Genomic DNA, 22,053 nt, shown 5'->3' with positions numbered 1-22,053 from the left:
TCCTTGGGAGCCAGAGCTTGTGTTTCCCTTTCTGTGGAGGGCACTGGGGCTTCCTGAAAACAGACTGTCCCAAAAGCAGGCGGAGAGCTCTCCCTCAGAGCTGGCAGCTATGTGGTCTGGAGTGGGCTCATCCTCCAAGCAACAAAGCAGTGCAAGCTAGCATTCAGTCGTTTATTAGTGTACGAGAAGGGGTGCAACAGGGATTCCCAGAGCAGCTGTCTCCACCTTGCTGCTGCCCACCTGGGTGCAGATGCCCTGCAGGATGTGTGAGTGGTATTGGGGATGTTGCTTCCTACCTACAGCCTATGGGTCCAGCCCGGGATCTGACCTTTGTCCAGGGTGAAGGAGCAAGTAAGCAGAGCTACAGCTGGTGGGGGTCTGTGTTGGCTGCTGTGGGCTGCACTGTGGGCTCAGCAGGGACTGCAGGGGTGGAGCGGTACTTCTCGATCACTTCCCGCAGCCCCTTGGAGAAGTGGAGATCAGCTCCCACTGTGAGAAATCCCTGCAAAGGAAAGAAGTATTGGCACAGGACTAGCTGTGCCTACAGCTGCCAGCACACGGTGCCCGTGTCTGCTGGAGGGGCTGGAGTCGTCCTTGTCCTGCTCGCGCACCGCGTGATTGGTGACCACCTCCCTGGTGAAGTCCATGCCTTCTGGCAGAGGAATCTGCACACCCTTCTTTGTCCTCTCTGCACGGAGGAGGAGATGCAGTAAGCCCCATGACACTGCCTCAAGCCTTGCCACGCACAGGCAGTGGTGATGCTTACCGTTAATGATGGGCATGATTGTCAGCTGCAGCAGAGTTTTCAGCGGGGCCTGCAGTGAGAACAGCTGTGGGGAGGGGAGGCAGAATGAGTGCAGAGCTGCTGGGCAAGGTAGGGCCTGCTTGTGTTTCTCGAGGGTGGATGAAGGGGGATCCTGCACAGCCCTCCCAGAGCTGCTCCCTGCCGTGGCTGGGAGCTACCCGGGACAGTTGGACCCTCCCATACTCCAGGCTGGTACAGGGTCTGCTCACCGCCAGAGATTCCAGTGCTGACTGCTTGGAATAGATGCGAAACCTGCAGGGAGGGAAAGCAGCTGTGAGCTGGGGCAGAGGGGACTGTCCCTGGAGCCCTGGTGGGACCCCAGTGTGGGCCATACCGTCGCAGGTCCAGCTGCACGCGCAGTGCTTTCCCTTGCAGGTACACCTTGGCACTCAGCTTTGATTCCTATGGGGAGAGTGAGCTGCATGGAAACCCTGCTGCAGCCAGCATGGGCAGGCAGCAGGACAGCATGGGTGCTGCTCCCATCTTTAGGATGTTGGTGACATCCCAGGTGGGGTGCAGTGCTCCTGCCCTGTGTACTTGGGCGGGCACAGGCAAGCTGGCTGCAGCAGCACCCACCATGGCCATGCTGGAAAGCTGGACAGCAGGGCGGTCTGCAGGTACCAGCGAAATGTTGAGGAAGGCAGAGACAGAGACGGAGGTCCCCGAGGGTTTGATCACACAGCGGGGGGGAGCTGACACCTGAAGCACCAGCCGCAAGGGAGCATCCACCACAGCAGGGTTCTGAGGAGAGGGCAGGGGAGCCAGTCTGGGCAGAACTGCTCCGCCCCAGGAGGGGGTCCTGTACCTCTCCTGCCCCAGTGGAGAGCTCCTCTCACCAGCATGAAGATGGTCCCAAAGAAGGTGGCTCTCAGCAGAACCTCCAGGTCCTTGGGTACCTGCAGCGAGGACAAACCTCAGGGGTAACAGAGCTGGCACTGCTGCCCCCTGCAGAGCTTCTGCCCTTGCAGCACGTCCTGAAATTGTGTGGAGCCCACCCCACCTCCCCCAGGCGGCACCCCTTCTCCACGCCGGCCTGTGTGCAGTGTCAAACTGTGCTGCTCACCTTCTCCCCCTCAAGCTCTATGGCCAGCACACCCGCCTGGAAGTATGCGTGCATGGCTGAGTCAAAGAAGTACTCAGAGAAGGCAACGTAAACCATGCGCTCAGTCTCCTTGATCACCGGCTCCACCGCGTGGTTCTCCAGCTCCTGGTCCTCCCTCGCACGATAGAAGAACATGCCCTGGGCCCAGAATAGTGACTGTTTCTGCAGCTGCAGCACAGCTTGCTGTGCCCATTGCATGAGTTGATGCAGAGCTGTGCCAACAGGACTGGGAGAGGCAGGGCAGAATCTGGTGCCACACCTTGAAGTCCAGGTCGAGGGTTTCTGGGGAGACAGCTGGATCACGGAGCAGGGAGTAGTCAATCCCAATGTGCTCATCCACGTAGTTCCTTACTGCCAAGGAAGAGGTGCTGTGAGAAGAAAGCCTACAGGGTGGCCTGCAGTCCTTTTCTCAGCTCTGCATATGGTGCAGTGAGCAGGGTCTGGTCTTATCCTACTTACCTGGCACTGTGTCCAGCAAGGAGTTCAGCAGCACCAGGCTGGCATGCTCCAGGGATGGGCAGATCTGTGGGGAATCACTCAGCAGTGGGGCCAGAACTCCTGGTCTAGAGGAGGACCCAGGCTGCCTCCAGCATCCCTGAGTCAGGCCCTCCCGACTGCAGTCAGGAGAGCTCTGCCCATCTCTGCTCACAGCCCTACCTGCTGGCTGAGGAGGAAGCGCATCCCTGTGACAATGAAGGTGCTCAGGAACTCATAGACCTTCCTGCAGGACAGAACAGCTTTGCAGTAGCCTTCCAGCCCTGTCCCTCCACCTCCCTTCCCACAAAAACACGAGGCATGGCCTGAGTTCATCTTGCCGGGCACAGGGGCATGGCTGCCACCATCGCATCAGTGTACCTGAGTGTGCCAGAGAATCCTGCGTGCATTCTGGCAATGGAGGCATTGCAGGACATGTTGGAAATCTTGAGGCGTCCAACCTCATCCTTGGCCAGCTGCAGCACAGTATGGATGTGGACACCATCAGCAGAAGCATTGATGGATCCAATGTCGTAGCTGGAAACCAGGGGAACAGACAGGAGGACACAGATCCTATCAGCTCCAGGACTGGGCAGCATGGCACCTGTGACATTCCTGGGCCACGGCCCAGCTGTGGGACAGGCTGGTGGGCAAGGGAAAGTAACTCACAAGAACCAGTAGAGCAGCTGCCGCCTGAAGCGCAGGCTGATGGAAGCGTTGTTGATGTCGAAGGCGAGGTTCTGTTGCGGCTGGAAGTGCAGGTTGGAAAATGGCAGCTGCAGGTCCATCACCTTGACCCTGCCAGGGAGGGGACGGTAAGGCCGACCCAGGGGCTGCTGCGCGCAGGGAGCAGGCAGCACTCACTGGCTGATGTTGTAGTGGAACTGCCCCTCCTTCCCGTGCAGGTCTGACACTGTGATGTTCTCCAGCTCCTGCTCCACGAAGCGCAGACCCTCCTGCTTCACTGCAATGCAAAATGAGCCTGGGCTGCCCACAGCCGGGCTGTACCGCACTCTACCAGCATAGCCCACCCTGCCGGTCCCACCGTGCAAGCTGGCTCCCCGCCCTGCCTGGGATCAGGGTCCTGGCCAGCCCCTTACCGAGGTCCAGCCCCTTGGAGGTAATCCGGATCTTGCAGCCGGGAGGGCTGTGCGAGGCTGCGGCCAGCCAGGGCAGCAGGAGCAGGAGGAGGAGGCGGCGGCTGCCGGCAGCCATCTCGCACCTGGGGGCAGAGCGCAGGGTCAGCATGCACCGGGCTAGCAGAGCGCACGGGGGAAGCCCAGCCACCCGGCAGGGTTGTGGCTAACTGCCCAAACCTGCTCTCAGCACAGGAGCCCGGGCAGAGGCTGATGAGAGGACCATCCCGTGGCCCTGCTGTATCCCACACCCTGAAATCCCACAACGGTATTCTGGTTCCCAACACCTGAGAGGGCGAGCACCCCTTGCTATGTGCAAGCCCCCAGCACAGACTCCGTGGGCTTGCAGGATCAGCCCCGCCTGGGGACAGCCACTGCCCTCGGTACCAGCAGCATCCTGCCCTTCCCCAGCACAGCCAGCTCCCCTGCTTGCAGGGTGAGGTGAGCCTCATGGGGAACCCCAGCACCGCAAAGGGAAGGGATTCCTCTCCCATGGGCTTTCTAGCCCTGGGAGCAGCCCCAAATGCTCCCCAAGGATTAGCACTGCCTGTCTGCGTCCCATACCCTGCAGCTGGGCTGGGACAGAGCCAGAGATTCCTCATCCAGCAGGAAAAGGCAGACTTGCCTTCGGGATGGCAGGGACAGCACAGGGCTTCCCCGCCGTGTTTCTGCTCAGTTCTCTGCAAGGGAGAGGACAGAACCCCTTCTGCTCAGGATCCAGAGCCTCCATCCGTCCCGGAGGGCCACGCTCAGACTGGGGCAGCTCGCCTACACAATGCTGGCTAAGTTTGTATACTTACAGTATGACTTGTCTTCGGCTTCTCTGGTCTGGGGAAACTGAATCACGTGAAGGGAGAGAGAGAGAACACCAGCAGCTTCAGGAGTTTCTTCTGAGCTGGCTCAGGCTCCCCTGCGTTTATATATCCCACCAGCCGCCACCCCTTGTGAGCCCACAGCTGGGAGGAGACACAGCAAACAGGAGGATGAAGGGCTTGGGGACGCCAGCCGCGCAGCGCAGGGTGGCTTCATCATTTTGGGGAAGTGCTGACCCCCAGTCCTGCTGGTGCTAAACTCCCCACCGTGCTCTGCCAGCTCCAGCACTGCCCAGTGGGCTCTGTGCCACGGCTGCAGCTGAACACAAGTCCCTTGGGACAGAGGTACAACGGGAACTGCTTTGTGCCCATCTGTGAGGTGAGCATCAGACAGGGAAGCTGCTGTGGTTGCTGGAGCCACAGAGCCACTCTAACAGCCTGGCACGTATCAGGGCTCATCCCCAGCCTGCTTCCAGCAGCTGAGCAGACACAGATGTGCTCAGTTCTGTGAGAGGCACTGCAGAAGTGAGCCAGCATGCCCACGTTCCCTTTCTGATCCATTAAGTGCCCATCGCCAAGAGGCCAGGAAGAGCGGCGCTGCCAGCAATGTGCAGCACAGCGGCACCGCTCAGCCCGGGAGAGACAAAGCGCTGCCTATGCTTCACCGCAAGCCCCTCTGCATTCCAAAGGACAAGGCTTGGTGCTTTCCGTCCGTGGAACCTCGGACAAATCCTGCTGAGCCCCTCCTTCCCCCTCCTCCAAGCGCCCGCAGAACGGAGTTGGTCTGAGCCAGCACTTTGTGGTCGGGGCGATTATCTGCACACACACAGCCGGGCTGTGGGGGCTCACGCTCTGGAAACAGAGAGACTTAGGAGACCGGGTGCTTGCACAGCACTTATCCCTTCCAAACTGCTTCGCCAGCATTAACTGTTACACTGACCCCAGTGCTCCGGGTGCAGAGGGCAGGCCTCCAGCGGGAGCGAGCGGGTCAGGCGGCCGCGGGCAGAAGGAAAGCCGTGCGAGCTCACGGCCGGGCAGGGGGAGGCAAAGGGCGGGGCGTCGGGGCCGCGGATGGGGAGAATCGCCCCGCGTCGGAAGGTGTCGCGCCGCGCTTTCCCGGCAGCCACGGCCACCAGGCGAGGCTGCGGCTCTGGGCTCCTGGCTGCGCGCCCGCGGCCCCGCCCGGCCCCGCCCAGCGCCGCGCCCCGCGGCCACACGCGGCGGAGCCGCACCGCTAAGTGCCGGACGGGCGGCGCTGCGGACGGAACGCGGTGGGCGACCGCGGCTCGCCGCCAGCGCTGCGGGCCCCGCCCCGCACTTCAAAGCCGCTCCGCCGGCGGCCTCGCCCCGCCTGATGGGAACCGCCCGCGGCGGGCGGACGTGGCCGCGAGGCCGGGCCCGGCCCTGCCCATAGCGGGGCGGTGCCGGCGCGCCACACTCAAGATGGCGCCGGGGCAGACGGCGGTGTCGCGGCGCGCGCATGCGCCGCTCCGTCTACAAAAGCGCGGGCCGCGCACCGCGCAAGCGCACCGCCAGCGCGCCCGGGCGCGGAGGGTGACGCGCGTGCGCGAGAGGGCGTCCCGGCGGCGGCGCCTGCGCAGTGCCTAGGGCGGGGCGGCCCGCGCCTGCGCGCTGCCGGCCCGCGGTCCCGGCGCAAGATGGCGGCGGCGGGGCGGGTGAGGCGGAGGTGGGGCGGCGGCGGGAAGCGCGACGGTGCGCGGTGCCCACAGCCCCCAGCCTCACGCCCAGGTAAGCGGCGCTCCCGCGCGGCCGGGGGTCTCCGCAACGGAGAGAGAGGCCGGCGGGCCTGCGGCGCGGCGGCAGGTCGGGGTGAGGCGGCGTAGGCCCGCGGCCGCCATCTTAGAACGCGCCAGCCGCAGCTCGGCGCGCTCCGCTCTGCTCGCGCCGCCCATCCCGCGCGGCCCTCCCCGCTAACGGCTCCTGTCTCCGCAGCGGCCCCCGCGGGCCCGGCGCGGGACGCCCCGCTATGAGGATGCGGCCCCGGCGCGCTAGCGGCGAGCACCGAGCGACGGCCCCGCGTCCCGCCCGGCAGCAGCGCGGCCCCGTAAGTACCGCCCGGCGCCGCCCCCAGCGGCCGCGCCCCGCACCGCTGCCGGCCGCCCGCGTAGTCGCCGCCGCTCCTCTCCGCGCTCGCTCGGTCTCGGCCCTCCGCGCCGGGAGCTCCGCCCGCAGCACCACACGCCGTCCGGCCGCGCTCCCCGCGCGCTGCGGGCGGCCCCTGGAGCTCCGTACGCTGCGCGGCCCCGACCCGAGAGCGGCTGACACAGAAAGGCTGTGCCCTCCGCTTCGCCGCGGTTCGGGGCTGAGGGAAAACCCTGCCGTGTTCCCGGGGGCTGTCGCTGCTCTCCTTTGTCCGCGTTTGCCGTTGTCCCGTGTGAAATCCCGCCTTGACAGACGTTGGCTGTGCTGCGCTCCGTGTCCATTGCCGCCTGGCCGCGCTCTCTGTTCGTGCTGCTGCTCCTATAGGCTGTAAGCTCTCTGGGCAGGGACGGCGTTCTGTGTCTGCGAAGCACTGTATGCGTCGTGTGGTGTATAAAGCAGTACCGTAACCGCTGTAAAACCTTTGCTCTGGGTCCCTTTCACTGTCGTCACAACACTAGGCGCATAAAGATGGAGTTCCTTCTGTTAGGCTAGTTTGTTTCTTTTCTTTTGGGGAGTTAAAGGTTGCTGGGATTTGATACTCACCCAAACTGATAAAGTGATAGAGCTGCTTTGGACTTCCCCCATCCTAGTTTATCCATAAACTGGAGAGATAAAGAACAAGAAGCCCCATCTGACCACTGGTTAGAGCTGTCAGTGGTAAGAGGTGCTGGGAGCTGCTGCCCTTCTGACACCTGGTGCCAGCTGTAATTATTAAAATCCATGTGTGGCTCTCCCTGGGAGGTCTGCTCCCATCCTTGTGTAACTGTTACTATATCATGTATGCAACGTGCGTGACACACCAGCAAATGCAGGTAAACTTTCCCTTTTTAAGAAGAGGAGGCCGAACGTTTTTAGAAAGTTCCTGCCAGGAATTTGATGAGGTTCCTGACGTGCAGCCCGTGGCCTCAGATCAGCTTTCTGGCAGAGAATGAGGTGCTGCTCAGGTGGCAGCTGCCTGAAGTGTGACTGCAGAGGTCACAGGAGGGCTGGAGTTCAGGAGGAAGTGTCAGTAAACAAATATTACACAACACTCAATGCTGGGGTGATTAAATGTACAGATTGCATTGGTGCAGTCTTTGTAGCAGGTGCCTGTGGGTATGGATGTTGTTATCTCTGTAGCTGTGAGCAGAGGTCATAACTCCAGGTTTCTGCAGTACCCTGCACCTTTCCATGCTTACCCCGAGGGAAGGATGGAAACATCTTCCCAGGAGCTGGCAGGAGCAGGTGTTCCTCAGTCCTGCCCTGCGTCACCGATTCACTGTCAGTGCTGCAGACAGCCTGGCAAGAACCTACCTGCTCATTCTTGAACTCAGCTCTCACCGTTCTTTTGAAAAGCCTGGTGATGTTTTCGTGGACAGGATGGGGAGTTCAGATCAGTTAAAAGCACACTTAGAGCAGGATGATGTGTACACAACAGCATTGTGTGCGTGCAGCTCTCACGTTGCATAGGGCATCTCCAAAGGCCTGAATAGAGTTAAATAACGGAGATAGAAGTAATTATTTAAAATGCCTCGTTTCCCCGGGTTTGGTTGCAGCAATCTGTAGTAATTGGCTCAACAGTGCTATTTCAGAAACTTCCCTGGGGGAAGAAGAGTGAATGAGAGGAAAAACCTGGCTGTTCTTCTGCAGCTGACAGTATTAAACGATGATTAAGAGGAGCGTTTCATTTTGAACAGACTTTCTTTTGCATAACTGTTGTTATGTAAATGCAAAATTCCGAAGGCTTAAACAGCCTGACAGTCCTGACAGTCAGTCCATGTCTGGAACATAATGAGGAAAATAATTCCATAGTTGTTCATTCCTAGCCTGTGGTCCTGTGAGCCACCAGAGCTGTTATTAGTGAAGCAGCAGGGCTATTTTGTATAGCACAAGTTCTTTAATAACTGCTTTTTGTTTAAATTGCATATGGTTATATGTGGGTAAATACTAATTTAAACTGGCACCAGGGATAGCAGATCAGATATGGCCAGTACTACTAGTGTGGTAAGGGATGGTAAATGTTCACAGTGAAGCATATTTTATTTTCTGTGCTCTCAGCACTGCTGTGTGGGATGAGACACTGCAGCCCTAGGAGAGGGAAGTAGCTGAAAAGTGAGTATTTTGAGTGCTGGCCATAAGAACTCCCTGATGTACTGTTCAGAGGTAGGTGCATCTGGGATAAGTGGTATTTTTCAGGACTTAGGTCTTATTTTGTATGTACTGGTTCAAGCCCATTTTACTGGCAGTTAACTTTGAGTGGGCCAGGTGGCTCTGGGATCTTTCCTGCTGTGACGTGGATTTTTTGTCTGACTTTTCTAGTGTGGTTGCTGAGAAATGGCCAATGAGAATCACGGAAGCCCTGCGGAGGAGGCATCTCTAATGAGTCACTCACCTGGCACCTCCAACCAGAACCAGCCCAGCTCCCCCAAACCCATGCGACTGGTACAGGACCTCCCAGGTACTGATTCTGCTTCTGAGGAAGCCCAGCACAGGGTTCTGAAGGGCCCCAGTAGCCGGGAAGGGAAGGTGGAGTGGGGCTATTGAGAGAGTTCAGGAACGAGGCTTGTTGCGGTGTGCAGGGGTGGTAATGGGGACCTGAATGGTAGAGCGTTGCAGTACTGACCTTATCCTGGCTGTCTGTGTGCTCAGATGAGCTGGTGCAGGCTGGCTGGGAGAAGTGCTGGAGCAAGAGGGAGAATCGCCCGTATTACTTCAATCGCTTCACCAACCAGTCCCTGTGGGAAATGCCTGTTCTGGGACAGCACGATGTCATTGTGAGTAAGCACGAGTGTCCAGGGGCTGTGCTCACACTGGGATATTCCTCTGGGACGTGGCATTGGCTGTGTGGGAGGGCCTTCTGTATCTGCAGAACTCCTCTCCCCATCCATTGCGTGGCTGGGATCTGATGAAACACAATGCACTGTTCCTCATTCGGGTGCACTGCTTAAACAAACTCGCCGTGGGGGAGCTGTGTTGCATTTTTTTCATCTCAGTCTCAAACTAACAGACCAAATAAATGGTTCAGACACAAGTCTAAAAGCTAAGTTTTTAGCTTTCTGCAGGTGTGTTAGTGTCATTGCTTTTGTCCGCTTGGGAGCTGGGGGTGGTGCAAAGGAAAATTAAAAGGACTTATTGCCTTTGGTACTCTGCAGTAACAGCTGATGAACTAATGAGTACTGCTGTTTGGATGCTCTTAGTCAGACCCTCTGGGATTGAATGCAGCTCCTATGCCACTGGAAAGTGGAATGGTAGAGACCTCAGTGGAGAGCAAGCAAAGGAAGAGGAGATTCTCTGAGGAGGTTCCCTCAAGTGGCAACAGTGTGAAAAAGCCCAAGGTGAGTTGAGTGTTAAAATAGTCTTAAAGATGTTGTCAAAATTCAGACCTAGAGGATCCAGAGCTTGGACCTTTTTTTTTTTACTGTGCAAGATCGGTTCTAACAGCTCAAGTTCTAACAGCTCAAGTTCTAATGGCTCACACCAAAAATACAAAGGTGGAAGCATGCTCACATCCTGCTGGTTTGCCACTTCTCTTACAGCCTTAGGTGGATCATGAGAGCTGAGAGAGAACAAATGATGACAGGAACGTGGTAGCTCACGTGTCCACATTAAGTGCCAACAAAACACGCTGTAGGGATTCAGTGGTTATCCTAAGTGAAGCTCTGGTACAGGGCTGTTAGGTGTACTGTGATTTCTCCGTTCTGCCTTTCTCTGTGAGGGCAGTAATTCATCTTTTCCTCTCCAGTCGGATATTCCGGGGACCCCAGCTGCTCAGCCAGTCCCCAGCTCTCCCAGTATTCCAGGATCCTCTGTTCTGAAGGCATGGTGTGTTTCACCTGAAGATAAGCAGCAGGCAGCTCTTCTACGACCAACTGAGTGAGTTGTATCCGCTTATTTCTGTTCTCAGGGGTGGGGAGAGGGTAGAGACTGCTGGTCTTCCAAGTGTCTTTGAAGAATAACCTGGGGGACGTAGCAGGCTTGTCTGTCTTTGCAAGCAGTCTTCGATAGTTCAATTTTTTGGCTGGTAAAACAGCCCCAGGAAACGTCTTTAAAAGCAATATCCGATAATTAGCCAGCGATCGTCCTGACGGCATTTCCTTCTGTCACAGAGTGTACTGGGACCTGGATATTCAGACAAATGCGGTGATTAAGCAGAGGGCACCATCTGAAGTGCTTTCTCCACACCCTGAAGTGGAGCTGCTTCGATCCCAGCTCATTCTCAAGTTGAGGCAACATTATCGTGAGCTCTGCCAGCAGCGAGAAGGCAAGTTGCTCTCCTGCTCCCCTTTTTGTGTTCTCACTCCTGCAGTGCTGCACTGTTCTTCCTTCTGGTTCTTGTCTCTCCTCGCTGTGGTTTCTTTATTTGGTAATTATATTCTCATTAAGCTGACCTGCAGTGCAATGATTCTTGTCAGAGCTTCTGGACGTCTTTTTGTCATACAATTTCACCCTTTTTTTTTTGTCCTTCTCCAGGGATTGACCCCCCAAGGGAGTCTTTTAACCGCTGGATGTTGGAGAGGAAGGTGGTGGATAAAGGGACAGATCCCCTTTTACCGAGTGACTGCGAGCCAGTAGTTTCTCCTTCCATGTTCAGAGAAATCATGAATGACATTCCCATCAGGTACTGTTGAAAAACAGGACAAATTTTGGAGTTGTTTTTGTCTCGGGTCCAGTGATTTACCTGCTTTAGTTTTCTGCTTTTGTGTTTTACTTTTGCTGATGAAGTGGTGAGGTGCTGGTGGTGTAAAATTCTGGGAACTGGACCTGGCCTTCGTGGCAGCTGTGAAACTGATGCGTGTGAATTTATACTTACCTCAGGCTATCCAGAATTAAGTTCCGTGAAGAAGCCAAGAGGCTGCTCTTCAAGTATGCTGAGGCTGCAAAACGGCTCATTGAATCCAGGTAGGAGTTCCTCTTGCAGTGCTGCCACCTTCAGAAATGAGAAGGAGTTCATGGCAACTTTTAAGAGGAGCTGTCGTGTCACTTTATTCAGTATTGGCCATCTTCTTACTGAGGAAAAGCAAAGTCAGGAGCACGTGAGGGAAAAACAGTAGTTCTGGAGCTGTCTTTTGATGGTAATATCACAGTGAAATCAAACAGCAGCAAGCTGAATGTGTGCGGAGATGAGCAAGAATCTGAAATCCTGCATGTGGAATGCCTTTGTCATTTATCCCTCAGATAATAGAAGAGTGCTTGGATGCTCACTGCTATTAAAGAAGAACAAACTTAAGATGATATTTTATGACAGCACATGTATTTTTCCTGAAGAGCTCTGCCACAGGACAGAGAATTTAAGAAGGGACAAAAGCCTGAAGCTTGTTAACAGGGCAGTTGTCTCAGAGTTGCAAGTTCCTGGCAATGGCTGCGTTTGATAATGGGAGGCAAGATCAAAATGAGCCATTTTCCTAACCAATCCTTCATCTGCTGTTCCTGTCACAGGAGGGGACAGCACAGTTAGGCTGTGTTTTGGTGAGAGCAGGGCAGGGTCGTGTCATGAAAATGTCTGGAAGCACTTTGCTCAGGGCGCCTGCAGGGGAGAGGCAGCGAGGGCCTCGAGGCGTCAGCGCTGTTCCCTGCTAACAAGGCTGTTGTGGTGGTATGGAATATATTGCCCTGCAGCTGAGGGTTTAATCCCACTTGCCTGTTTTGTGCAGGAGTGCATCACCAGACAGCAGGAAGGTGGTGAAATGGAATGTGGAGGACACCTTCAGCTGGCTGCGACGGGACCATTCTGCTTCTAAGGAGGACTACATGGTCAGTTGTGCAGCTGGGTGCAGTGGGGCTGTGAAAGCACGGGTGTTCAGGGCCAGATAAAGATCCTTCCTCGAAAGGCTGTGATTGCATTTCCTCCACTTTGCAAAATGGAAGCAGCAAAGGTTCAGAGACTCTGCACAGCTGTGGGGTCAGGAGGTGGGCTGTGTAAGGACTCTGGTTCTGTGATTCTGCAGGACCGCCTGGAGCACCTGCGCAAGCAGTGTGGGCCCCACGTGTCTGCTGCAGCAAAGGACTCTGTGGAGGGCATCTGCAGTAAGATCTACTACATATCCCTCGAATATGTCAAGCGGATCCGGGAGAAGCATCTTGCCATCCTCAAAGAAAACAATATATCTGGTACAGCAAACCTTTTCCTTCTTCCTTGGTCTCTGCTTCTTTCATCGCTACCATTCTTAGCCCTTTTCCCTTTGGGTCCTAGCTCTCCTCAGACGTTCTCCCTCCAGATTCCAATGTCTGCCTTTTGCTGCTTGTTTTTGCTGCCCGTGTTCACACCCGGCGATGCGTTCATGATTCCTTCTGGCCGATCTTTAATTTTAGCTCTCTTTTTTTTCTGCCTAAGCTGAGGGTGAGGTTCTGTCCAAGATAGGTGGCAGAAAGGTTCCTTTGCCTCCTGCATTTAAGAGCCTGGGAGTATTAGCTGGTTTTCAAATAACTTTGGAGCAAACTGAAATAACAGTGACAGCAAGGAAATTGTTTTACTCACCCAGAGCATGCCTGATGGTGCTGGAATGGTTGCACGACGTCTACAGGTTGACTGCGTTACAGATGGAGAAGTGCTGTGCTGTGGTTCCTCTCCGTGCTCTGTGGGTGATGGAATTTTGGGAATCAGTTCTGAACTTAGGTAGCTGCCTACGTGATCTGTGAAGGACCACCCCTGTGCTTTGGAGAGATTACTTTGCTCTTCAGCCTTACTCCTGCACGTTCCGAGGTGGAAGGAAGACCCGTCCCAGATGTCCCTGGATTCTAATGGGCTGCCTTGCTCTTTATTCTCCATAGCTGAGGTAGAAGCTCCTGAAGTCCAGGACAGGCTCGTGTACTGTTACCCAGTGAGACTGGCCATCCCCTCCCCACCACTCCCCAGTGTGGAAATGCACATGGAAAACAATGTGGCATGTGTGCGGTACAAGGGGGAAATGGTGAAAGTGAGCCGCAACTACTTCAGCAAGCTGGTAAGAGCTGACTGCCACGCCTGCATGACTGCTGCTGCACAGTGCTCTTTCATGAGAGCTTTCATTTCTCCTTTTCCTCCAAGAAGGGACCGAGCAGTTGGACACAGCGCTGCCCTGTGGAGGCTGTCTGGTGTTGCCCTAATAGTAGCACGGATGAGGACAGCTTCATTTTCCTTAGTCAGGGTCAGCCTTCTGCTGGGAGTACTTAGGAGCTGTTGTGTGTATGCTTTGGTACATGCTGTGCTGCAAGAATGGTTGTACTCCAACGAGGCAGCCCTTGCTGAGAGAGACTTGCTGATGTGTTACATTCATTCGTGCTAGTGGATAGCTTGCAGTTCATTCCCACAGTAAGAGCAGATGAGCTGAAAAGCCTTCATGCAGAACCCTGCCTGCTCCTTTCGTTCATCGGTGTTTCTTCTCATGTCACGATACGTTTTGTGTTCTGGCTGTATCAATCTTTGTTGGTACTGTTTGTTTTTAATGGCTGGGCCTTCTCTTCCAGTGGCTTCTCTACCGGTACAGTTGCATTGATGACTCTGGCTTTGAAAAGTTCCTACCCAGGGTTTGGTGCCTTCTCCGACGATACCAGGTACTTGTTGTTGCTGTTGTTGTGCATCAAAAAACCTGGGGAACTGAACTTTTGCTCTGAGGGGTCTGCAGCTCTCAGAGTGCAAAATAGGGCTTAAACTGAGTCAGTGGTGGGGATAAATTGTAACAAAGAGCTTTCAGTAGTCATTGACGTTTTTGTAAAGCCTAACTGAAGGCTCCTGGGGAATGCATGTAAAAACTGACAGTTGGTTTGACAGGACCTGAGCTGAAGAAAGTATCTAAAGAGCGTTCCTAGGTTCATTCAGGGGACCTACTGAATTTGAGAGAGGACGAGGGGGCCCTGCATACCTGGAGGAGTGAGTGTGTGGACATGTAGGCCTCAGTCCATATTCCGTGAAGGGAGCAGCAGCAATAGCAAGTGCAGGCACCACTCACCGGGGTTTGCTCTCCTCAGATGATGTTCGGTGTGGGTCTGTATGAAGGAACTGGCCTGCAGGGGGCACTTCCCGTGCACGTCTTTGAAGCCCTCCACAAGCTCTTTGGAGTGAGTTTTGAATGCTTTGCCTCGCCACTGAATTGCTATTTTAAACAGTACTGTTCGGCCTTCTTGGATACAGACGGGTATTTTGGATCCAGGGGGTGAGTCTTGTGTTCTGGTGCCCTTTGCTGTGTGTCTGTGTGGGTGCACGTGTGCAGAGCAGTGATTCAGGACAGGCTGACGCGTTGGCAGCTCGTGGCAGTAGTTGAGCAGAAGGACGTGTGCTTCAGGCCCACTGAAAGCAGGGAGCGAGCACAGATCGGCGCTGAAACAACCAGCAGTGTGCCACTGGTCCAGCCAGAGCTGTCTGCTGCAGTTTATAGATCTGCCAGTGTTTGCCCTTGTTCTGAAGAAAGGAGGGAGTGGGCCCTCAGGCAGTCGGCTTGCATCAGCAGTCAGCCTTCAGTGACCACAGATGGAATGTGTCCCAGTGGCTGTCTGTGCTGTGGAGGAGTGGCAGCCCTGTACTGCTGAGAATTCAGTCCTTCTGAGCATGAGTGTCGTCTGCGAGGGAACGAATGTTTTTTAAGGTCCAATAATCAGGTGTCTAACCTGCCTGATGGTGATCTTTGTCTTTTTCCTGTAGCCCGTGCCTGGATTTCTTCCCTATAAGTGGGTCTTTTGAGGCAAATCCTCCGTTCTGTGAGGAGCTGATGGATGCCATGGTCTCTCACTTTGAGGTATGTTCACTCTGCTGTGTTGTTCTGAACGGAGCCGTGCGGTCATCTGCTCCCCACTGTGTGCTCACAACAAGGCTGTCATTCAAAAAGCACAGGGCTGTCACTGCTGCTGTACTGCTCTGGAAGCAGAACTTTTCCTTTCCCTAGAAGGCAGTAGGCCTGTCATTGCTCAGCCGAGACTAAGATTGGTTTTCTTTTTGGACTAGAAACTGCTGGAGAGTTCCAGTGAGCCCCTGTCCTTTATTGTCTTCATCCCTGAGTGGAGGGACCCTCCCACGCCCGCCCTGACCCGCATGGAGCAGAGCAAGTTCAAGAGGCACCAGCTCATCCTGTCAGCCTTCGATCACGAATACCGCAGCGGGTCTCAGCATGTCTGCAAAAAGTAGGCCTTCCCTTGGGGTCCCTGCAGGGTGCCCTTCTGATGAGCTGCCTCTCGGGGAAGCTGTGTGACTGAGATACCTCAGTGGGAATCGAAGGAAGGAAGGGAAGAGGAAAGATTGTGCAGTGCGTCATCGTCCTGGGTTTTTAAGAGGTGTAGAATCCACAGTGTTGTGGATTTTCGCATTTGTTTAATGACTGCTGAGGTGTTTTGCTAATTAAAAGATTTGAGTGATGTGTTTCTTGGGTACAAGTCCAGTATGAACTGTTTATGTCATGTAGTGCTGCGGTGATGCTCCGTGTCCCTCTGCCAGCTCTCATTTGGCAAGCCGCAGCTGAGCAGTGTTTCCTGGGCTGCCAAATGCCAGAGAGGCTCAGCAATTCAGTACTGTTCAGAAGGAGGCAGAAGGAAGGCACTCTCCTTTTCCACGTGATAATGAGTGAAAAGGGCAGAGGGGAATACTTGTCCTAAAGCCTACAAGCGGGAAGAGGAGAGGCAGGCGGCAGGGAAGCGTAGTGGTGTCTTACGGGCAGGCGGGCTGCCGGGAGATGCTGAGTGCCTGCTGTCTTTCCTTGCAGGGAGGAGATGTACTACAAGGCTGTGCACAACACCGCCGTCCTCTTCCTGCAGAACAGCGCAGGCTTTGCCAAGTGGGAGCCCACGCCAGAGCGGCTGCAGGAACTCGTGGCGGCCTACAAGCATTCGGGCCGCACCCTCAGCTCCTCGTCGTCCTCCTCCTCCTCGTCCACCTCCTCCACAGACAAGGAGCGAGAGCTGGGCCGGGAGCAAAGCAGCAGCCGGGAGACCAACGCTAACTGAGGCAGAGGTGAGAGGCAGCAGGGAGGTGCCGGCGGCCCCGAGGAGGCTCGCCGGGCAGGCGGAGAGACTGCTGGCTGCGCAGCACCGGCCCGGGGAACTCTTGCCCAGCAGCTCACGGCAGCCGCCTTCCCCTGCGAACCAGCAGCGCCAGGAGCGCCCGGCTGCCGCCGGGGAGAGGAGCTGGGCCACGGCCCGGCTGGAGGGCCGGCGACCCCCGTGCGGGCGGCAGGAGGAGCGGGCGGCCCCGTGGCTGCCCATACGTGGATGGAAGGGGCGGCCGGAGCCGGGACGCGCTCTAAGGGTGGAAGGACAGCGAGAGGGACGGCCGGCACCAGGCCCGGCGCCGCGGCTGCAAGGGGCCCAGCGGCGGCCGCAGCCTGGCAGCTGCAGGAGAAGCGCGGGCAGAGCCCGGGGTCCTGCGGCCGGACTGGCGCCAGCACCGCCGTGTCCATAGTGTAAATAGTTCTGTCTGTGTCCCTGAGCTCCCGGCAGGGCTGTGCCCGTCGCACCGCGTTCCCTTCCCACGTGTGTGAGTCCCGTGCCGGCTGTGTACCGTACCGGAGAGGAGCGGAGGAGAGCGATTCCTTTGGTGTGTAAAGACGTCTTTGCAGCTGTTTTGTAGTCATTGTGGTTTTTATGCAGAGCCTCTGGGTTGTATTTAACCTCCGTGGGTTTTGTTTTTTAAGGATTAATTTAACACCGCTAACCATTTTATTACTTTTATCAAGAAGAGCAAAGTCTATTTTTGATTTCTGTTTCCTAGTTCTTAGGAACATTAAAAACCAGCATTCAGCTCTGCCCCGTGTCAGTGCCTTTCCTCATCTGTTGGCCTGGGGCCTGCACTCATCCCATGCCTTCACCTCCGTCTCCCTCTGATAGAAGAAAAAGGGTTCTGGTTCTTAGTTTGGCACAGCCCATACTTTGAACCTACATGGCACAACAGTGGGAAGTTCTTGAGGAACTTGTAGTATTTTACCCAGAATGTGGAGTGATGTTTTGCCTGGAATATGGAGTGATAGAAGGTATGCTGTCAAGAAAAGATACTGGTCATGAAAGCATGGGTGGCTTTGCTGGAATAGCGCTGAGATGCCTCATATCTTTGTGTGCCTACAAAAAGGGGGCTGGGTTTTGTGCAGTGTATAAAAAGCTGCAGGTCCTGGAGCAGGGACTCATGCTGTAGAAAAGAGGAGAGGCTGAAAGACCCGAGTAAGGACAGCATAAAGAATTCCATGGTGACCTGAGGCAGGGAAGCATTTGGGGGCAGCAGGATCAGGAAATGGCTGCAGGCTGTGTATGGTCTGCTGGGTACAAAGAGGATCAGGTTCTCCAGGGATGCTTCCCACTACGGTGAGGTAGTTGACCTTCAGTGACACTCAGGGGAGACCGGAGAACTCCAGCAGCGAAGGGAGCAGCTTACAAAGCACTTTTCCCCTTCTCCTTACACGGAAGCAGGGCAGGCTGTTCCTGAAACGCAGCTGACCGCCGGCACGCGCCGATGCTCGAAAGGAGCAGGAGGGGGGTCCTTTGTCTCTTTCCCTCAGGTGATGGCCGATTACCTCATTAAGTATTTAATCGCCGTGTCACGATGGTCAAACGAGGGAGCTGCTCGCCCGTGCTGCAGCAGCCCGCGAGCTGCGGTGCCGCGCTCAGCCAAGAAGCCGAGCATCCGTCCACCCCCCCACCCCCTCCTCCCGCTCCGCGTTGCCAGGCCAACGGCGCGGCGGATGCCGGCGGTCCCTGCGGCTGTGCCGGCCCCGCAGCGCTTCCCTCGCCTCCCTATGGGACGGTCCCCCCTGTCCCCTCGGAGCCCCCGCAGGTACGGGAGGGAGCGGGAGCCGGGGGGGCCGCAGGGGGGCGGCGCCGCGCCGTAGGAACGCGGGGAGCCGTGCGCGATGGGGGCGAGCCGCGCCGAGGACCCCGGGCTCCACGCCGTGCGGTGCGGAGCAGCTCCCCGCCCTCGGGAAATCCCCCGCCCAGGCGCGGGGGCCGCAGAGCGGCTGAGCGGTGCGGGCGGCGGTGGGAACCGGGCTGAGCCGCGGCTGGGGAGGGGGCCGCCGCGGGGCTGAGCCGGGCTCTGGCCGCGGGCCGCAGCGCTGTGATCGGGGGCTTCCCGTCCCCAGGTCCCGTCCCCATGGCCCGCGAGGACGAGGCGCGGGGCGGCTGTCAGCTCGCCGACCAGGAGCCGGAGTGCCAGATCTGCTACAGCCGCTACGACGCCCGCGCCCGCCGACCCACGGTGCTCCTCTGCGGCCACCGCCTCTGCGCCCGATGCCTGCGCCGGATGGTGGCCCTGGGGGACGCGTCGCCCCGACGACTTCGCTGCCCCTTCTGCCGCCGGCAGAGCCCGGTGCCCGGCGAGGACGCGCGACGGCCGCGGGACGACGGCGAGGGGCCGGCGCCGCCGACGCGCCGTGAGCGGGACCCCCCCTCGCCCCCCGAGGTCCTGCTGTCCCCCAGCGTGCTGCAGCCCTCGCCCGGCCAGGACTGCCTGGTGCTCACCATCCTGGAGGTGCCCGCGGGCGCGGTGCCCACGGAGGCGCTGGGCGCTCTGGAGGTGGTCCGGCTGCAGAGCCGGCGGAAGAGCCGCGCCCGGAGGTGCCGAGCCGCCCCGCGCTGCCTGCTGGGCACGCTGTGCCTGCTGTACTGCAGCTCGCTGCCCCTCGGCATCTACCTGCTGCTCAGCCAGCACCACGGCCTGGGCCTCGCGCTCGTCAGCCTCCTGCCCGCCGCCCTGCTGCTCTGCGTCTCCTGCAGCCTCTGCCAGTGCCTGTGCCGGGAGCTCTGCGCCTTCCCCTCACCCTGACCCGCGCGGCCGAGCCCTGCGCCCGTGCTGGGGACACGTCGGAGCGCGTTGTCCTGGTGCTGAGCGCCAGCCGTGCGCGGCGCTGCCATTCTCGACTCCTTACAGCCTGCAAGCATTCGGCCGGCTCTCAGCTCCTCCTGCTCTGCAGATGAGGGCGGCGCGATGCTCGGTGCTCACCTGGAAGGGCCCCAGCGGCGGCCGCAGCCCGGCGCGTGCAGGAGAAGCGCGGGCAGAGCCCGGGGTCCTGCGGCCGGACTGGCGCCAGCACCGCCGTGTCCATAGTGTAAATAGTTCTGTCTGTGTCCCTGAGCTCCCGGCAGGGCTGTGCCCGTCGCACCGCGTTCCCTTCCCACGTGTGTGAGTCCCGTGCCGGCCGACGCTGTGTACCGTACCGGAGAGGAGCGGAGGAGAGCGATTCCTTTGGTGTGTAAAGACGTCTTTGCAGCTGTTTTGTAGTCACTGTGGTTTTTATTTTTTAGGGATTAATTTAACACCGCTAACCATGTTATTACCTTTATCAAGAAGAGCAAAGTCTATTTTTTATTTCTGTTTCCTAGTTCTTAGGAACATTAAAAAGCAGCATTCAGCTCTGCCCCGTACCCCTCACCTTCCACATCCTGTGGTCCCCTCTCCCTCCCCTGACCAGGACCTCCTGATGCCCTCTGTCACCTTCTCCCTCCCTTGTCCCTTGTGTGCACATTCCCATTCCCCCCCGTCCCCATCCCTCTGTGTCCCTGTCCCCCTGTTTGCCCCCATCATACAGTGCTGTGTGCTCTCTGAACCTCCTCAGCCCTGAGTGGTGGTGGCCCTGGGTTGTGGCAGATGAAGAGTGGGCACCAAAGCAGTTATTTCTGCTGTGGCACTGGGGTTTCATGGGGGGCGGGGGTTGGTCAGGGTCTGGGCCCTACTCCTGCCCCACTCCTGCCCCATTCCTGCCCCTATCCCCCCCGCTCTCTTCAGGGCCAGGTGCCACCATTGCTGCCAGACTCCAGATCTTGGGTTTGTGCAGCTGCTCACCCTTCCCTGGACCTGTTACCCCTATGGGGCTGCTCCCGCTCCCAATCTGCTGAGGGCTGGGGGGGGGCTGTGACAGGGTCTCCTCGCTGTCCTCCGTGCCGCGTGTCGCCCATCCTGCTCGGTTCTCCTTCTTGAGGCGCCGGCGCGCGTTGGCAAACCAGGTGGAGACCTGCGTCAGGCTCATGTGGCTGAGCACGGCCAGCATCACTTTCTCACCCTTGCTGGGGTAAGGATTGCGGGGGTGCCGGGCCAGCCAGGCTTTCAATGCTGCGCTGCTCTCCCGTGCTGCTCCTGCCTTCACCCGCCCTGGCTCAGCGGGCAAGGGCTGTTGGCAGCACGGCGGGCACAGCCCTGTGGGCACCGCGCAGGGCGGAGGGACCTGCAGGCACACAGGGGTTGGGGTTGGGGGGGGGCTGCAGCTCCCCAGGCTTGGAGGGGTTCCCAGGCCCCCGAGAGCTGTTGGGCATCGCTTACCATAGGCGTCAAGAGGCGGAGGGGTGGTGGCAGCAGGTGGTACCCGGGCAGCACGGGGCAGGCCAACAGGGTGGGCGGGGGGCCCTGTAGTGCTCCCCATGGTCCCCCGCAGCTCCTCAGCTCCTGGTTGGGGTTCCCCTTACTCTGAGGCGTTGCCATGCTGCTGGAGTGCAGCTGGGAGATGCTCCGGGGCTTTATATCGGGGTGGGGTCCTTGGTGGCGGGAGGCTGATTGGTGTATTAGTGCCCTGGCAGTGTCCCTTAAAGCCACAGTGCTGATCTGGGATGGTGGTGCCCCCCTGATGGGCGCTGCCAGATGGGGAGCAGCCCTGCTGGGGTGGGAGCAGAACCACTGGGATGGGAGCAGCGGTGTGCCAGGACCTGCACCCCTGACCTGCGCATGGAGTGGGGGCACTGGGGGGCTGAGTGCCACCCCGTGAGTGGTGATGGGATGTGGCACAAGAACGCTGCACACAGGGATGTAGCATGCAGAACCCTACTGCAGTGCTGGGCCCTGTCAGACCCATTCTCAGCCCTGGAGCCCCCAGTGCAGTGTGGGGCAGTTCTCAGCCACCTGCGCTCTCTCCAAGGAAGCAGTTAGGAAGTAGTTGAGGCCACCCTGTCCTGGCCGTGTCCAGGAGGCCACAGCTGGATCCTTGTCTGCAGAGAGGCCAAGGGGGAGGAGGAGCCCCGGGATCCTTTGTGCAGTGTAGAACTGAAGCCCAGAGGTGGGGGGCAGGCCGTAGTGTGGTCCCTGTGCCCCCCATCCATCTCCTGCTTGCACACCACCCGCCCAAAGCAGGATTATCCCCCAGGTTGTATCTGTCATTAAATACCGACTAATAACGCTCTCAGGATATTAAATATGTAACAAACCCGCTTAGTGCTGGCCGGGGACGGGAAGGGGAAGGTCACCGGAGCTAATGAGCCCTGCAGCACCCCTGGGCTCACCCACAGCATCCCTGGGCTCCCTGCAGGCAGTGGCAGCCCCCACCTGGGCCCATGGCTCCACAGCCCCCACGAGCAGCAGCCCTACGTCCCACTCCCACCCACCCCATGCCATCCCCACCTCTATCTGCCCATACACCGGAAATCACGGCGCTGCCAGGACTCCTGCCTGCCAGGTGGGGATGGTGGGGCAGCACAGCTGGGGAGAACAGGGCTGGATGGGAGCAGACAGCTGGGGCAGACGGGACCGACTTGCGCCCCATAACCTTGTCCCCGCAGGACTCTGCCAGCCCCAATCAGTGCAGTGCTCCCGTGGAGCAGATCTGCTTTATTAGATAATGGGGCTGTAATCTAGGAAAGCGTCTGTTAACCCAGTGTGGCACAGCTGGACAGGGAGGGCCACCGCCATGTGTGCAGCTGAGGGACACAGCTGGA

At 57.9% G+C, this 22,053-nt stretch overlaps 3 protein-coding genes across 4 annotated transcripts; 2 read left to right on the top strand and 1 right to left on the bottom strand.

Moving 5' to 3' along the window:
* Positions 1-157: 157 nt before the first annotated feature.
* Positions 158-5,425, bottom strand: PLTP (phospholipid transfer protein). 2 transcript variants are annotated; one of them, XM_052683644.1, is made up of 17 exons: positions 5,270-5,425; positions 4,318-4,473; positions 3,482-3,603; positions 3,246-3,345; positions 3,051-3,179; positions 2,763-2,918; positions 2,565-2,628; positions 2,367-2,430; positions 2,167-2,258; positions 1,869-2,045; positions 1,642-1,701; positions 1,382-1,546; positions 1,140-1,207; positions 1,015-1,057; positions 767-830; positions 612-688; positions 158-502 (listed from the first exon to the last, which is right to left on the bottom strand). In XM_052683644.1, the coding sequence occupies exons 3-17, from the start codon at positions 3,594-3,596 to the stop codon at positions 362-364; spliced, it is 1,515 nt and encodes a 504-aa protein (XP_052539604.1). In that variant the 5' UTR covers positions 3,597-3,603; positions 4,318-4,473; positions 5,270-5,425; the 3' UTR covers positions 158-361. The 2 variants fall into 2 exon arrangements, with proteins under 2 accessions (XP_052539604.1, XP_052539603.1); XM_052683643.1 differs by lacking the exon at positions 5,270-5,425 and having other exon boundaries at positions 4,318-4,777.
* Positions 5,426-5,996: 571 nt separating this feature from the next.
* Positions 5,997-17,175, top strand: PCIF1 (phosphorylated CTD interacting factor 1). Its single transcript, XM_052683915.1, has 17 exons — positions 5,997-6,078; positions 6,283-6,394; positions 8,791-8,929; positions 9,121-9,245; positions 9,669-9,806; positions 10,214-10,344; positions 10,578-10,732; positions 10,942-11,089; positions 11,287-11,370; positions 12,123-12,222; positions 12,417-12,579; positions 13,240-13,412; positions 13,915-14,001; positions 14,416-14,600; positions 15,086-15,179; positions 15,386-15,561; positions 16,137-17,175. Exons 3-17 carry the CDS (start codon positions 8,806-8,808, stop codon positions 16,375-16,377), a joined length of 2,124 nt encoding a protein of 707 aa, XP_052539875.1. The 5' UTR covers positions 5,997-6,078; positions 6,283-6,394; positions 8,791-8,805; the 3' UTR covers positions 16,378-17,175.
* Positions 17,176-17,881: 706 nt separating this feature from the next.
* Positions 17,882-19,647, top strand: LOC128081021 (E3 ubiquitin-protein ligase RNF182-like). Its single transcript, XM_052683916.1, is given in 3 exon segments — positions 17,882-18,046; positions 18,048-18,193; positions 18,498-19,647. Coding segments are annotated over 3 exon segments (954 nt in total). The 5' UTR covers positions 17,882-17,921; the 3' UTR covers positions 19,181-19,647.
* The last annotated feature ends 2,406 nt before the right edge of the window (positions 19,648-22,053 follow it).

Source organism: Tympanuchus pallidicinctus, unplaced genomic scaffold (assembly GCF_026119805.1).
Source record: "Tympanuchus pallidicinctus isolate F22 unplaced genomic scaffold, pur_lepc_1.0 scaffold20, whole genome shotgun sequence".
Lineage (NCBI taxonomy): Eukaryota > Metazoa > Chordata > Aves > Galliformes > Phasianidae > Tympanuchus > Tympanuchus pallidicinctus.
This window is presented reverse-complemented; position numbering and strand designations above follow the sequence as displayed.